This window comes from Solanum verrucosum, unplaced genomic scaffold (genome assembly GCF_900185275.1).
Source record: "Solanum verrucosum unplaced genomic scaffold, falcon-dt-bn FXZP01000137.1, whole genome shotgun sequence".
In the NCBI taxonomy this organism is placed as follows: domain Eukaryota; kingdom Viridiplantae; phylum Streptophyta; class Magnoliopsida; order Solanales; family Solanaceae; genus Solanum; species Solanum verrucosum.
This window is the reverse complement of record NW_026020405.1, coordinates 1-16,417: the sequence shown is the minus strand read 5'-3', so window position 1 is coordinate 16,417 and position 16,417 is coordinate 1. Positions and strand designations below refer to the sequence as shown.

General features: G+C 33.8%; 2 protein-coding genes across 3 annotated transcripts; one reads left to right on the top strand and one right to left on the bottom strand.

Moving 5' to 3' along the window:
• Nucleotides 1-840: 840 nt before the first annotated feature.
• On the bottom strand, nucleotides 841-8,687 carry LOC125840327 (transcription factor MYB3R-3-like). Of its 2 annotated transcripts, none has more exons than XM_049519286.1 (9): nucleotides 8,550-8,662; nucleotides 8,028-8,190; nucleotides 7,097-7,148; nucleotides 6,688-6,745; nucleotides 5,526-5,620; nucleotides 5,314-5,417; nucleotides 4,791-4,919; nucleotides 2,307-3,315; nucleotides 841-1,206 (listed from the first exon to the last, which is right to left on the bottom strand). In XM_049519286.1, exons 2-9 carry the CDS (start codon nucleotides 8,171-8,173, stop codon nucleotides 1,189-1,191), a joined length of 1,611 nt encoding a protein of 536 aa, XP_049375243.1. In that variant the 5' UTR covers nucleotides 8,174-8,190; nucleotides 8,550-8,662; the 3' UTR covers nucleotides 841-1,188. The 2 variants fall into 2 exon arrangements, with proteins under 2 accessions (XP_049375243.1, XP_049375241.1); XM_049519284.1 differs by lacking the exon at nucleotides 8,550-8,662 and adding an exon at nucleotides 8,669-8,687 and having other exon boundaries at nucleotides 887-1,206.
• Nucleotides 8,688-13,463: 4,776 nt separating this feature from the next.
• Nucleotides 13,464-16,411, top strand: LOC125840326 (kinesin-like protein KIN-10B; the record flags this gene model as incomplete). The annotated part of the gene is made up of 6 exons (XM_049519283.1): nucleotides 13,464-13,544; nucleotides 14,690-14,948; nucleotides 15,038-15,206; nucleotides 15,592-15,982; nucleotides 16,078-16,283; nucleotides 16,373-16,411. Coding segments are annotated over exons 2-6 (1,041 nt in total), but the record flags the coding sequence as incomplete, so codon positions are not given.
• Nucleotides 16,412-16,417: the final 6 nt, after the last annotated feature.

The following is a 16,417-nucleotide window of genomic DNA, read 5'->3' as shown; positions in this document are numbered from 1 at the left end:
TATATAAGTCGCCACTAAAAGTAACTATTTGTGACAACTAAAGTCGCCGCTAAAAATATGTAGTCGCGACTAAAAGTATTATTAATGACAACTAAAGTCCGGTATAAGTCGCCACTAAAAGTATTATTAGTGACAACTAAAGTCCGGTATAAGTCGCCACTAAAAGGCAGTATTAGTACAACTAAAGTCGCCGCTAAAACATATATGTCGCCACTAAAAGTTTATATTAGTAACAACTAAAGCCGCCGCTAAAACATATATAAGTCGCCACTTAAAGTCAATATTAACGACAACTAAAGTCACCGCTAAAACGTATATAAGTTGCCACAAAAAGTTTGTATTAGTGACAACTATAATCGCCGTAAAACATATATAAGTCTCCACTAAAAGTCAGTATTAGTGACAACTATAATCGCCACTTAAACATTATAAGTCGCCACTAAAAGAACGTATTAGTGACAACTATAATCACCGCTTAAACAAGTATATGCCTTCTGTAATGAATTAGGGGAGCAGTACATATGGCGTTTGCTCATTTGATAATATTGTATAAGAATTGAGAGAGAACTTTATATTTTTCACATATTGTGATGTTTTCATGTTTATAAGAAATTCAAATGATATGCCAAACACTCATATTGCATGGTCAAACGAGCCCTCAGAAGTGTTTTGGAGAAAGTACTTCAAAAAAAGAAACAGGTTTGACCTCCCAAAAGACTTTCCAAGTTACGCCATTTCCAAATTTAGATGTTTTACGAAACATGTAAATAAGTTAAAAACACTTGTAAGCTATCTTACCAAATTCTTACTTTATAAATGGTATTGAACTATGATATACCACAGACAACTGATCTTATTAAGCAACTATTAGTCTATTTTCAATGTAGAACTATTGCAGACTTCTTTCAAGCTGTTCTGTACAAATCAATTGCAGTTTTAACCATTTCAACGTATAATGAAAAATCGCCTTCAACATCTACGAACAACCAATAGCCAATAACCTGAACATAACCGATGCAAGCTATGAGATCTTTGTACACCTAACAATTAACAAAACTGTATCTGGAAGATTGAGCCCTTCGACGTTTCAAGAGGGGTCTCAAATTCTTCTGACCATTACTGATTGTTTCTGAACCTCCATCCCATGGGACTTAGCAGCCACTATCAGAAATTGCAAGCATTCAGCATTTATTCCACCTTCTTATCCTAATCAATCAAAAGATCCAATTGTTAAAAAGGTCACATCCAAGAGTAAATAATATTTTTGCATTACACAAATAACTTTAGAATTTCTTATCGGAGATGCTCAAGTCTATAAGAATGTGAGGAAACATGGAAACCACAAGTCGGAAAACTCTGTTACTGCTGCCAATAGCTGAAGCAGCAATAGAGGATCTGAATGTGACGTCCTCAGACGTCAAAATAAAACTATGAGAATGTCCAGTGCTGCGTAAAGAAAGATTTGCTAAAAGTAATACCTCATTCACTTACTAGTCAGGTAAATAATACTCTCTAAGTTCGATTGTTTTCACGACTTCTTGTTTCGTATAGCATCTCAAGATAATGATACTATATGATAATTTACCAAACTAGTTGTCAAGTGAACTATTATATTGGAAATGAAATGTGTTCAGATATATATAAAATAAAAGGGTGTGTTAAAAAGATGCATTTCAATTATTTCTAGTTGTCCATTCCTTAGTTATTTGGAACGCTTTGCTTTTCCCACAAAATTTTGATTTGAACTGCCTTTTTTACCTGCATTGTAGGCAATCCCATCTATAAATTGTTCCAACACCATCCCTTTCTAAGTTACCGACCCAGAAAGAATGGTTAAATCATCCTTTAGAAGAGTTTGAATTCACCACACTGTTAACTCGCATTCTATCTGGTGAACACTAAAGCATGCAAGATACAGAAGAAATCACATTAGACAACGAAAAAACTGGCATCAATACAACCTAAGAACAACAAGCTTAGGCAACATGCCATGCATGTAGTTATTAACATCCCTCCCTATTCTTCTCAAACACTTGAAATGCATATTGATATCAAAAGTTTTACCCAATCAACTGACCGGAAGACAGATTCTTTACTCAAAGACAATTAGGGGCACTAAAATGTTTCAGAGGGAAAAATTCTTCATTTGGAAATGCATGATATTTACACACCACAGTGTAAAGAGAAAGAGGGACAGCCACCATGACAATTAATTTTCTCCACCCTCAGCCACCCAGCTCCCAACTCATCCAAAAACAAAGGGACAAAAAAAGAAAAGAGAAGAAAAAGGAAAAGATGTGACTTACTGTATCCTGTGAACAATCTTTGGCTGCATGTGATATCTCATTAACAGTTGAATCACTGAACCCATTACTTGTATCATGCTTCTCTTTGTTGAGTGCAAACTGAAGCTGCTTCTCCACAGACTTAAAGATAGATGTCCGTTTAGACCTTAATCGATATGGAGGAGAGGCATTAAATGCTTGACTGTTGTACAAACCACCATTGAAAGAATTTCTTGAAGAAACTCCATTATGCATGCTAGATTTGTGTGAGCTGTCATATTGGATCTCATCACACGCATCAATTGGTTTTTCCTTACAGAGATCTCCATCTGACTTCCCCATTTTATTAGTTGGCGTTGAAAGTTCACCTTGAGTCTTTCTTTTCCTTAATATGGAAGGCGTATTTGGGAAGCTTCTAGCAGCAATTCTCAGTACAGATTCAGGAGTTTGTGCACATAGGCTACGGCCCTTTGTACTAGGTGGAGTGAAGAAACCATTTGGTGATGGGCTTGGACTTGCATCAGATTCACATTGTGCCCGGCAGATATTTAGAAGATCTGAATCCAGCGGAATACAGCTTTCTGACCTTGGTGGTTCATAGCATAACATACCACATGTAGGGATTTCACAAGGAAATGGTGCTTCAAAAACTTGTAATCGGCCTACTGCACTATCTATGTTCCATCCTTCATACCTGTTTTCTGATTGAGTACTTGGTTTGATGTGTTGAATAGCATCTTCTTCTGGTGACTGAGATTCCAACCTGACGACTTCAGAATCAGTGGACTCAGTTTGAGGACCACCATTGGAAGCACTGATTTCTGCCACCTGCCATCCATTTTCTATTTTACATGTATCTGTAGTTCCTGATGAAGCTATTTCAGCTCCTTCTAATGTTTTATTTGACCAAACTAGCAACTCTTCAGCTTTAGCTGTTCCAGTAGCAGGTGGAAGATTTCCAGTAGCTACATAAAAGTCTAACTTCTTCTTCAAGGAGCTGTTCCAATGATTCTTGATACCATTATCAGTCCTGTATAAATTAGGCCCGGGAATGAGCAAGATTTGAAGTGAAGAGACATAGGGTACTATATGAATTAATTCAACACTAGTGAATTCCTTTATAGGCTTATAATTGCAGTCACACAAAGTTTAGAGTTAACTTCAGTAGCTAGCCAAAGTCAAGACCAGTCTTATTTTCTCTACTCGTTGGGACATAGACAACCCATGAAAAAGGTTATCCACTGATAACTAGGGATGACAATGGGGCGGTGTGTGTGGGGGGGAGGGGGGGTTGAGCTTAACCCGCAAAATTTTTAATCTGCCCCGCCCCACCCCGCATGAACCCGCCCCGCATAATTTTTTTAATATTTTCTTTTCCTAGTTAAGTTTGATATATACTAAAAATAAAATTCATAAAAATAAATTCAATTTTTCATTTAAGTTAATATTAACTTAATAGGATAATGACTTAAAAAAATATTTTTTAGAGGTCCACTGGAAACAGGTAAGAAATTGTATTATTTTTTATTGAACCATTTTCATTTACTATCTTGAATATTTTAGTAGCTTTAAAGGTATTATCTTAATAAGTAATGTTCTATCACTCTTGTAACATGTAGAAAGTTAAAATTAAGTTTGAACCCACATGAAATCACATATACCCGCGACCCGCCCTGCCCCGCACAACCTTAAACCCGCTCCACCCCACATAGCCTTAAACCCACACCGCCCCGCATCCACCCTTAAACCCACACCGCCCCACATCCACCCCGCCCTATTGTCATCCCTACAGATAACTTTTTAAATGGCGGAAAAGTCTTGCTTTAACTTCATTAGCTAGCCATCTTAAGAGCCAAACTCAAGGCAAATGATATTTTCTCTACTCATTTGAACATAGACAACCCGTATAATCATTGGGGCAGACATAACTTAGATAAAAGTAATTTCCCATATAGCAGTAAAGTTAACAAGACATTACGTTCTTAGCCCTTGGTCCTCAGCCTTAACAACTAAAACTACCCTCTACCCTCTACAATCATTTAGCACAAGACTGTCTTAATAAGCTTATTTCATTAGCTCTTTGATAGTGGCATTTTTTTCAGCCGAAAGGAAGAATAATTGACCAGAAGCTTTTGATACAATCTTCAGGAACCTTTTGTACTCCCTCTATCCAAAAAGGACTACTGGTTCAAGAGTTTAAGGGTCAACCCTTGTAATCTTTTGGGATGATTTCTCACATCAAGTGCTTGATCTTTGAAACGAAATTTTTACATATTACAAGCTCTCTAGAAGTGTACTATAAACCACACTTTTTAGAAGTTAAAAATATTTAGGAAATGTTGGACTAAACCATAGTCAAAGAATCTACTAACATATTACGGGATCGGGTAATTTTTAATCAGAATGCTTCAATATGGAAGCCATTCAGAGCTCTTCTCTTTATTCAACTGAATGAAAAAACTATCAATTCTTCTCTTTAGATTATCTTTATGCTGAATTTATTACCTTCCTGGCAGAACTTTAGCAATTTCAGCCCACTTGTTACCATGGATCCGATGAGCATCTATAAGCGCCCGTTCCTCCTCCAGAGTCCAAGCATCTTTTTTGATATTGGGATTCAAATGATTGTGCCATCTGATCAAATTAAAAGCAATAACCATTAACCCATAACAACCAACCAAATAGTAGGCTGTATTATCCGACAAACTGTTAGACAAACAAAGACAAGTGGCTAAAAATGAACTTGAGAACAAGGACATCACTATGAATCAGAGCCTCGTGAACACAAAGCACTTGTATCGGGAGTAAGATGGATAGACACGCACTACTGAAGCTATAGCACTTACAGCTAACAACAGAAGGGAAGTTGTCGGCAGATTAACTCTTACTAAGTTGGGCAATAAATCAACAGAAGGCAAAGCTGGTCGTAAAACAATTCATTAATACAAGAGCTTATTCAGTGGAATCATAGCAAAGACAGTGACATTACATGTGTATATATATATATTTAAACTGTTTCTGATCCTACCTCTCACGACACTGCTTCCCTATTCGACCAGTCAATGATTTTGCTATGACAGACCATTTTATAGGCCCATACTTAGCAACCAGTTCAATGATCTTATCATCCTCCTGTTAACAAAAAGTCAAAAAGCATCAGGAATCATCCAAAGAGTCCAGGCATGATTCAGATTATCAGATTAATGCAGAGGGAAACTAAAAAGTAGGAAGCAAACAAACCTCCCGAGTCCAGGGTCCTTTAACAAGTTCTGGATTGATGACCTTCTGCCAGCGATGCAGACATTGCACTTCCGATCTATCCGGGAAGAACTCAGCTGCAAGTGAATCAATATTTGGCTAAATTTACATTTTCATATGAGTGGATAAAGTGTGTTACCCCATGAATTCGATAAGAATCTATCACATACAAGATGATAGCCACTTGGACTGACTTACAAATTGGTCAAAAAAAGTTAAAAGACTTCAGAGATCAACAAAGTTAAAATCTATCCTTTGATACAAGGCTATAATTTCCTGCTATCAAGCACCCAAGAAACTAGGATTCAAATCCTAACAGAGACAAAAAACACTAGATGATTACTTCTCATCTAACTATGTAGCCGGATAAATCTAGGACTCTAGGTGTGTATAAGCCGACCTGAAAACTACCACTATGGAATTTATTTTATAAAATTCCAGCCAACAACTAGTAATCTAAGTTGAAAGAACATTAATATTCGGAAAATGGGTGCTTGGTAGCAGTTAGTTAATCCTCTTGTATTTTTCCTCGCCATTAACAGAGCTCCATCATAAAATGGGTGCACACTGCATATCCAAATTTTCCAAAAGAAAAGGTCCAAATTTACCCCTAAACTTTTGACTAGGGTTTGAAATCACCTTCAGATTGGAGCTTTATTAAGGACCAAGGGAAATAATGAGACTTTTTCCTAAATGGCATGGTAAAACTAAACCAAAAGTCTAATGGAGGGCAAAGTTTCTGAATTTCAAATAGTACATGGGAAAATTTGACCCCTTTTCCCTATCCAAATTGCATAAACAAATGCCTAGATCCAAGCAACCAAAACATATAAGTAATGATATGCATGAATATATTGACTTGGCATGTCATCAAAGATGCACTAAGAACATTATGGCACCCAGACATACATCCAACAAAGTTCATATGGCAATATATTCATGACTAAGACCAAGCACTGATCAAGTGCATTGAATATCATCATCAAATAAGTCATATAGCAATATTTCCACATCAGACACCTATTCAATTCAAAGCATCTCGACATGTCAACGTGAACGAAGTTGCCTCCTTAGAAGCTAACACTTGCAGCACGATATTGTCCTATTTGTTATTGTTAGAAAAGAGCTAGCTAAGAGATAATACCTATTTTCTTCCAACATTTCCCTCTGTAAACTGAAACAGCCCTTTTCAAAGTATCATCCTGCGGCAAAGGAGATTTTATCTAATCAATACGTAGTTCCAAGGAGCAAAACCAAAAGTGAACTTTCTATTTAAAACAAAAGAAGCAATTATAAAGAAATTCCAACTGGTATAGAATAACAATGATATTGAGGGAGTGAGGAATGTACAAGCATCAAGAATTGTACATTCACAACTCATTATGCCAAAATCAAACTGTTCCAGTATTCTCCTTTTTCTAGTAACAGCAAGTAGTATTCACAGTCGAAAACTTGAAAATTTATAAATCGCGATAACCTAGCTTAGGATTTTAAGCTATTGAGATATCTCGCAGAAGAGATTATTCATTAGAAATATAAAGAATTATTTTCACCTCCTCAGGAGTCCAACCACCCTTTGCTCGCCTTATTGGACCAGTGGTTCTCCTGCAAAATCCACACAAACAAAGCAGAAAGTGTAAAATTTTAAATTTCCATCCAGGACTTGAGAATTAGCACAAAATACATGATATCACAGAATCCCTATCATTGAGTAATTTGCTTCAAGTGATTGTCTGTCTGATTTGGCTGGGTTACAACAGATAGTAGAAGGCGCAAACCACTTAGCTACTTTTGGATATTGTTGACCAGGACAATTTCAGTAATATTTCTACTAATAAACTTGATAGTTTGGCAAAATTCAATCACTTTCTTATATCTCAAAAGTGGATTCCACTCAGTTTGCTCTTGTTCACAACATTCAACTATGCCTCCATTACAAATTCATTAGGGTTGGGGCTAATGAACTCTCTACATGCACCAGCCCTGTTCAAGTTCATTATTCAGAGGATTCATCATAGTTAAACACTTAAACTAGTTATTAAATGTTGATTGACAACCTACTCCAATCATCTTCCCTTATGCTCACGCGGACACTGCTAGATCTAATCTTATCCATAACTGATCTAAATTAAGGCATAAAAACAACAATTAACTATAATGAAACAACATGCACAGAGATACCATTTTGGAAGATCCCAAACTTTCAGCCGAAATACTAAAAGAAATAATCATGAATTTTGTTATTGTTGAAAACCAAATATCAACCCAACTTTACAAGGTTCAATTCTAGTTGTTACCCACCTAAACAAATTTATCTCCATTATGCTCAGCATAACTGATTCACTACTATATTTTCCTTACATACTTGATGTTATCATGCTTTACTTGAGCTGAACCTTCATCACAAGGTAGGGTTACAATTACATACAGCACACACCACCCTACCTAGCTAAACAAATTTAGCAAAGTAAGAAAAAAAATTACCTGTGAGTTGGTGATGCAGGGGTTGGGCTAGATACTGCTGGTGACCTTAAAGTAACACTACCACTATTTTCAGAAACCGACGAACTCGAAGCAGCAGCTGATTGCTTATTCTCAGTACAGCACTCTTCTACTTTCAATTCATCCATTTTCCTCTTACCATAACCTTTACAATAACCAATTGAATCCAATAATCAGCAAACCAATAAAAAAAACCTTCAACAAATTCGAAGAAAACAAATACCCAACTAAGTAAAACTCCTAATAATCCCAATAAGTAACTTCGCAATACAATTACTTGGAATCAAACAATCCCAGATCCCACAACCCCATCTTCGTATCAAATTAAAAACAACCCAATCCCAAAACTCAACACCCATCAAAAAAATAACCAAAACCCAATTCAAATTAACCAAAATCAAGTTGAATTAAATGAAATCAAAGCTAAAATTGATCACAAACTAGCATAGATGCATAAAAAAACAAACTTTTCACGAAATTTCAAGAATTCAACAGTAAACAAACCTCAAATTAGCAGAAAAATGACAAAAAATCAGCTAAAATTCATCGAAGATCGAACCCTTTGAACCCCAAAAAGAAAAAAAAAATCTTAAAGAGTTGCTAGTGAGAGAAATTGAGAAAACCTTTGCCCGTTGAATGACACAAAAAGTAAATATTATAAAAAAAAATGTTTTTTTGTACATAACGAATATATGGAGAAAGGGTAATTGACGGCGCCGTTAATTAATCGTTAAGTTTTTGTGCTGTTGGAGATGGAAAGGCTGTGAAAATGGTTAACGGCGTTAACGGTTTTATTGAGGGTACGTTAGGAGACAAAAGTTTGAACATCAAACGGCACACTTTGAGGGATTAATAAATGTGGTGTTTACCCTTCCCGGGCAATTCTTGACCGTTAGATTAGAAATGAGTGGTGGAGATTTAGCGGAATATGGCTTTATAGATTCAGGTTCGATAGAATTCAATAGATTTTACTCAAATATTGTGATCAACATATATTCTCTTATCTTATTATATAAGAGGGAGTTTATGATGGGACATTGTAATGTCCAATCATAAAACTCCCTATATAATATATAATATATAATATAATAAATCATTTTTTCTACTATATAATATATATTTATTTTTCTACTATAAGGGAGTTTATATAATATATAATAATATAATATAATAAATCATTTACAAATGACTTAAAATATTTAATATTTAAAAGATATATAATAAAATAGGTTGACTCTCAAAATTCTATCCGAGTCACATATATTGGGACAGAAAAAATAACATATATCATTTCAAAATTACCAAAAAAGTATTATAAATAATAATAATTAACAACTTAAAATATCTGAAAGACATTTTAAAAGGGTTAATTTTGTAAGTTTATCCATATCACATAAATCAGGACAAAGTGACCAGCAATGTAAGTTATTTGAAAGTTACATAAAAATATTATGAATCACAATAATTAATAACTTAGAACATTTTTTTTTAAAATGCAAATTTGGATGACTCTTCAAATTTCATTTGTGTCACATAAATTGAGACAAAAAAAATAACATATATTGCGTCCATTTTAATTTATTTGCCTTAATTTTTTTTTTATATTTAAAAATTGCGTAAAAATTCTATAAATCATGATAATTGACAACATAAAATATTTCAAAAATAAATACATATAAAAAAATTCGATTAATTCTTGAAATTAATCTATCGTTAAAAATTATGTATAAAATACAATAAATCGTGATTTTGACCACTTTAAATATTTATTAAAAAACCAGAAAAAATAAATTGACTGATTCTTAAAATTAATCTATCAATGTCACATAAAATGAGACAAAAGTAGTAATATGTATTGTTTAATGTGAAATTATTGAAAACTACGTAAAATGTATTATAAATGTTAACAATTAACAACATTTGATTGAATCTTCAAATTTTATCAATGCTACATACATTGAGACAAGTGGAGTAATATATATTAAGTATTTAAAAATTACGTACAACCATATTGCTTTCTGTAGGCTTCGAATTATCGTGGTCATTTTTTAGGCTGATACAAGTTTTGTACTTTTTTTTTAATATTATAAATCGCAATAACTAATAATTTAAAATATTTTTAAAAATATATTAAAAATTTAGTTGGTTTCGGGAATTTTATTTATACTATATAAAATGGGATAAAGGAAGCAACATATATCATTTACGAATGACTTAAAAAACATTAAAAATTACAACAATTACCAATTTAAAATATTTAAAAGCTATATAATAAAATAGGTTCACTCTCAGAATTCTTTCAGGCTCACATATATTAGGACAGAAAAAATAACACATATCATTTTAAAATTACCAAAAAAGTATTATAAATAATAATAATTAACAACTTAAAATATCTGAAAGACATTTTAAAAGGGTTAATTTTGTAATTTTATCCATATCACATAAATTATGACAAAGTGACCAGTAATGTTGATTATTTGAAAGTTACATCAAAATATTATAAATCACAATAATTAATAACTTAAAACATTTTAAAAAAAAAAAATTAAAATTTGGATGACTCTCCAAATTTTATTTGTGTGACATAAATTGAGACAAAAAAAATAACATATATTGGGTCCATTTTAATTTATTTGTCTTGTTTTTTTTTGGGTTTTTTATATTTAAAAAATGCGTAAAAATATTATAAATCATGATAATTGACAACATAAAATATGTTTTGAAAAAAAATACAAAAAATTCCACTCATTCTTTAAGTGAATCTATCGTAAAAATACTATAAATCATGATAATTGACAATATAAAATATTTCAAAAATGTTGTATGTGGATAGTCTTATTGTGCCTTGAATAGCGTCAAATAAAGTACAAGTTTGTGATAAAAAAACTTATTCCTTTATCCACGCAAACAATCGCTTTAAAATCTCCGTTATTAGCCCCAAAACATACCATTTATATTATTGGGCCCGTGCCCGTGCATAGCACGGGCAACATTACCTAGTAACATCCTAAGTGGGAGTTGATGGGACTAACACAGCACAAACGAATAGTACCAATAGCAGTCTATATGGTACTATAAATTGGTTATTTCTCCCCCCACGAAAACACATATAAATGAGAGAACCTTTGAACTTGACATAAATTGTTAGTTTCGTGTTCGAACTATTTGACAATTTTAAAAAGGAAAAAGGAGAAATATACCTCTGAACTATCGTAAATGGTATGCAGATAACCTCTGCCATACTTTTGAGACATTGGTGCCCCTTCCATAAAAAAACTAGAGCATATACGCCCTTCACTCTAACGGAAGACTGAATAGGGACACGTGGCGCAATCTTATCCATCGATATGATATTTAATAAATGTCAGGTCGGTGGATAAGATTATGAATGTTTGTTAGTATAAATGATATATATGCTCTAGTTTTTGGACGACAGGGGCACCAATAATGTCCCAAAAATATGACGGAGGGTATCTGCATACCATTTACAATAATTCGGGGGTATATTTGTCTTTATTCCCATTTTAAAAGCACTCCTCTACTTGATTAACTAAATTTAGATACACCTTTGATACTCCTGATCTGCCACATGACATAGTAAGTGGTCTCAAACTTTTGTAGGAGCATGAGACTTCTTAATAAATAATTGAGAGAAATGTTGAAAACACTTCTAAACTTGATGAGAATTTAAGGGTATACTTCATTGATATTGTAGGATCGGGGGTGTATTTAAGTTCAGTTAGTCAAGTAAATAGATGTTTTTAAAGTTATCATCAATAGCTTGAGAATGAAACAAATTATTCACGCCAAATTTTAAAGTATTTTTAATACCTCTTCTATATAAATTACTCCAAAATCATAAGTTGATCGTCACAATTTGTGAATTTTAGCTTATGAACACTTTTATTTGACCAAGTATTGTGCTACTTTTCCCCATTCTAATTCATAATATTTTTCTCATAACAAAATGCCTATATTCCTCTTCATTTTATTTGAGCGTATTTTAATCAACACAAAAATAACTTATCAACATTTTTTTTATTAAACACATCAATTGTCTATTACCAGTTTTAACACTTATATTGAAGCATTATTACTATAACTATAATATACTCAATGCAATTCTATAAGTGAGTTTTAAGAAAGTGTAATGTGTACACATGTCTTATGTAGCAAAACTATTTCTACTCAAAACGCAATTGCTTATTTGTGTAATCAATTTTAGGATTTAAAGCTTATAGACTATTTACTACATTAGTTAATCCAAACAGACCTTTTATTAAGAAAAAGAAGTATTTAATATAAATTTTACTTAAAATTAAATAAACAAAAAGATTTATGATTTAGAATCTGTATTCAATAAATATAATTTAATTTGTTTGTGATGAAAAAGTCTTAGCTGTTTATCCATCTCTCAAGGAAGAAAATTTAAAAGCATTTATTAATGTTAGGTTTCTTTTGCTAAAGGAGTAATAAATTCACGTGGGCAGAAATATATTGCTTCAATACAAGAGATCACCAAATAATGTTTTATATCATACTTAGATTTCTTGCTTAATGAATTACAAATGAGTGATCTCATATATACACTCGTCACCTAGTGTATAATAGTATTTTCTTTGTCCCAATTTATGTAAGACGGTTTGAATTTTGAGACTTGTTTGAATCTCAAAAGTCCAAAAAATGCCACATAAATTAGGACGAGTCCCTCATTCTCTAGATTTCTCCACAAGTCTACATTCTTCCATGACCTTTTTTGGGGAGTTTTCCTAGCAAATCAACAATGATTTACTGTCTTCCTAAGGAAAACCTTCCATAGCTTTAGAATATTTCACCAAGTGCTAGGCTCCTATACATGTTAGCCTCATGCGTGACAAAATATGCGTCAAATGGGAGTGTTTTGAACTTAGACTTGCCCTAACTCACACGTCTTGAAACTCACATATAGCTTGACGTGGTACAAAAACAGGCAAAACCAGATGTTGATGCACCCCTTAGGTACCACATTCATCGAAACTAAGTAATTTCAACAACAATAACATACCAGTGAAATTCTCACAGGTGGGGGTGTGTACGCCAACCTTACTCTACCTAGTGGAGGTAGTAAACCCAATATTTGCACTGCAAAGCATAACTATACATGTGAAACCTCACTAGCATTTCAGCAAACTCTATATGCGAACCCATAATTTAAAAGTACAATGATTTCAGTGTTAAAAACCTTAAAGGTCGAAACTAAACGAGTCCATAAAATTGGCTATTGAGTGCAATTGCTAAAGATGAAAGCTTTATGGGTTGGGGTTGGGCCATGCAAACCCATACCCAAAGGCAAAAGGCCCAAACACTTTAATTCAAAAAAAAGTTCAAAACCCGAGACCGCCATTTGAGAATTTGAAACTGCACTAATCTCTTTGGAACTCATCTCTCTCACATACACACAGTGTTACAAAAGGGAAAAATAATTGTGAATTTTGGAGTGTGATCTACAAACTTAAGGTTCGTAAATCTTCAAACATAATCCATCGATTTTTTGGTGTTTTTTTTGGGTTTTTTCGGGGACGTGGAAGGGGATTACAAGGTGGGGGAATCAAAATCTCGGGAATCAGTAGTTAATCAACTAAACTACTAAGATGCTCGTGATTTTGATGTTTCTTAGTCTATTTTTGGTTTTAATTTTGCGATTAATATTATTTTTTTAAAAATCTTGGTCATTCTTACTCTAAATTTGATTATTCTTATGGGAGAAGAACTGGATTTACTGTCTGCTCAGAGAGTGATTTGTTTATTTAAAGGATTTAAGTTGTATTATCACATACTCTATTAGTTTAAAAGTAAAATGTTAGTGAATTGAACTTGAACCTTAATGAAAATGGATGGCTAAGGCAGGAATTTGGTATAATGTTGATTAAAGGGAACATTTTGAGCTCAATTCTTGGTAGAATAGTTAAAAATCCAAACTTTCTGAGGTTGTTAAACTGAATTTAAAATTATTTCACATTCTAGGGTAGGTTGTGCCACACGGGAATTAGGGTAGTAGAGTTGTCTAGCTAATCCCTTCATATTAGTAGTGGTAGTATTACTCTTGTAGTTTCTTGTCCTTCTATTTTTGTTACTATATGTTGGTTTGTTGTACTTCGATTATTGTATTATTGATTTGTTATGAGTTCACCTCCGTTATTTCTTTTTCTGGATTACTTTGGTTTGTTTTTCCTGAAGCCGGGGGTCTATCGAGAATGACTTCTCTACTTTTGAGGTAAGGGTAAGGTCTACTCTACCTTCCTTAGAATTCACTTTGTGAGACTACACCGGATACATTGTTGTTGTTGTGGTTGTTATTCTTGGGTAGGTGTTTGACTAATTTCAGATAGACAGATACATAAATAAAGATTAGAAGGAAAAAGGAAGTATCCCATTATGGTGAAGTATTCATAAAACAAGTCAAACTTTAAATTGATTTATGCTCTCAGTTGAAACTTTTTTGTGATCCTTCCAGAAGTAGATGAGTTGTTCCATAAAAAGAAGAAACACTTGTTCAAAAGATTAATCTGGCATGCTGTTTATTGAAAAAGACAGTACTTTGTTCAGCAAGACTACATTTTTAAATGCTAATGTTATTTATTTTATTGTTGTTAAATAAACAGGTTCTGTTGTCCCTGACATTAATATGCAAATGAATGGTCTTAAAGCATGTCAAACAGAAAACTTGCCAACCCCTGGAAGAGTGCAGCAGTTAGAATCCGCTGTGGTCACAAAAGTTAGAGTAATTGTTAGAGTTCGCCCTTTTCTTCCTCGAGAAATCAACTCGATAGATGGAAACCCAATCTCTTGTGTCTCTGTTCTCAACTCAGAATGTGAGCCTTCTGAGGATGTCACAGTTCATCTCAAAGATCATGAAACTAGGTAAGTTTTTTATCAATTGCTGGCATGTGTTAAGATTAAATCTGTCTTACTACAACCTCATCCTGGGAACTTTTTGTTTTTGACTTTAGTCGTAATGAATGCTACAAGTTGGATGCATTTTTCGGTCAAGAAGATAACAATATAAGCCAAATATTTGGCAAAGAAGTCAGTCCTTTGATCCCCGGGATATTAGAAGGTTGCAATGTAACAATATTTGCTTATGGTGCTACAGGGAGTGGCAAAACATACACCATGCAGGTATGTTTTATTTGTCTACATAACACAACTTGCTCCATCACTCCTGCAAGTGGACTAGATGCTAAAATATACTCGTGGAGTAGGAGATATATATATAGAGTTATAAGTTATAACAAACCTACTCAATGTTTCTTCTCAAGTCTTTTGCTGCTCTATAACTTCTATAGCATAGATCCACGATTGAGCAAAGGACATATCAGACTATTCAGATTGATACCATGCATATGCTTATCCCATATATGCAGCCGTTGGTCCTAATCTAGAACTTCTCCATTTGACCTCTTCAGAGATATGTATCTGAAGTATAATATAGTTCCCGTCAGGACTTCCTAATTCTTGGATGTACATGTGAGGTTGTTTTGAATTATTTTTTTTGCTGATGCAGGGAACTGAAAACCTCCCTGGTCTAATGCCACTTGCAATGTCCTCTATTCTCTCGAAGAGTCAGGGGAAAAGTACCGTAACAATATCATACTATGAAATTTACATGGATAGGTGCTATGATCTACTTGAACTTAAGGAGAAAGAAATTTTCATACTGGACGACAAAGATGGGCAGATTCATCTCAAAGGACTTGCACAAGTTGCTGTCAGTTCAACGTCAGAGTTTCAAGAAGCATTTTCATGTGCGGTTCAGAGGAGAAAAGTTGCACATACGGGCGCTAATGATGTCTCTAGCAGGAGCCATGCTGTGCTCACGGTTTATGTTTCTACTCCAAGCTGTGATGATACTGGAAATGTCATTACTGGGAAGTTGAACCTTATTGACTTGGCAGGTCTTAAAAATTTACTAAATCTAACCATGAATTGTTTTAAAAATATTGAACTGAAAAGTTACTCACATATTGTAACTCAAATGTCACTGAATTAGGTAACGAAGACAATAGAAGAACTTGCAACACTGGAATTCGTCTACAAGAGAGTGCTAAGATCAACCAGTCCTTATTTGCACTATCAAATGTCATTTATGCACTGAACAACGACCAACCACGAATTCCCTATAGAGAAAGCAAATTGACAAGGGTATTGCAAGACTCTCTTGGAGGAACAAGCCGTGCTTTAATGGTCGCTTGCTTGGTAGGATGTTGTATATATCATCCTTGCCTTTGAGTACCATGAATGCAGCACTGCTCTTAACATTGTCAATTCTTTTCATTTGTTCATAGAACCCTGGAGAGTACCAAGAATCTCTTCATACAGTTAGTTTAGCA

Coding starts and splice junctions, on each gene's coding strand:
- LOC125840327 (XM_049519284.1), bottom strand. CDS start 8,173: ATGGATGAATTGAAAGTAGAAGAGTGCTGTACTGAGAATAAGCAATCA. Junction 7,149..8,027: donor CCTGCATCACCAACTCACAG/GTAATTTTTTTT, acceptor TGGATTTTGCAG/GAGAACCACTGGTCCAATAA. Junction 5,418..5,525: donor AAGGACCCTGGACTCGGGAG/GTTTGTTTGCTT, acceptor TTTTGTTAACAG/GAGGATGATAAGATCATTGA.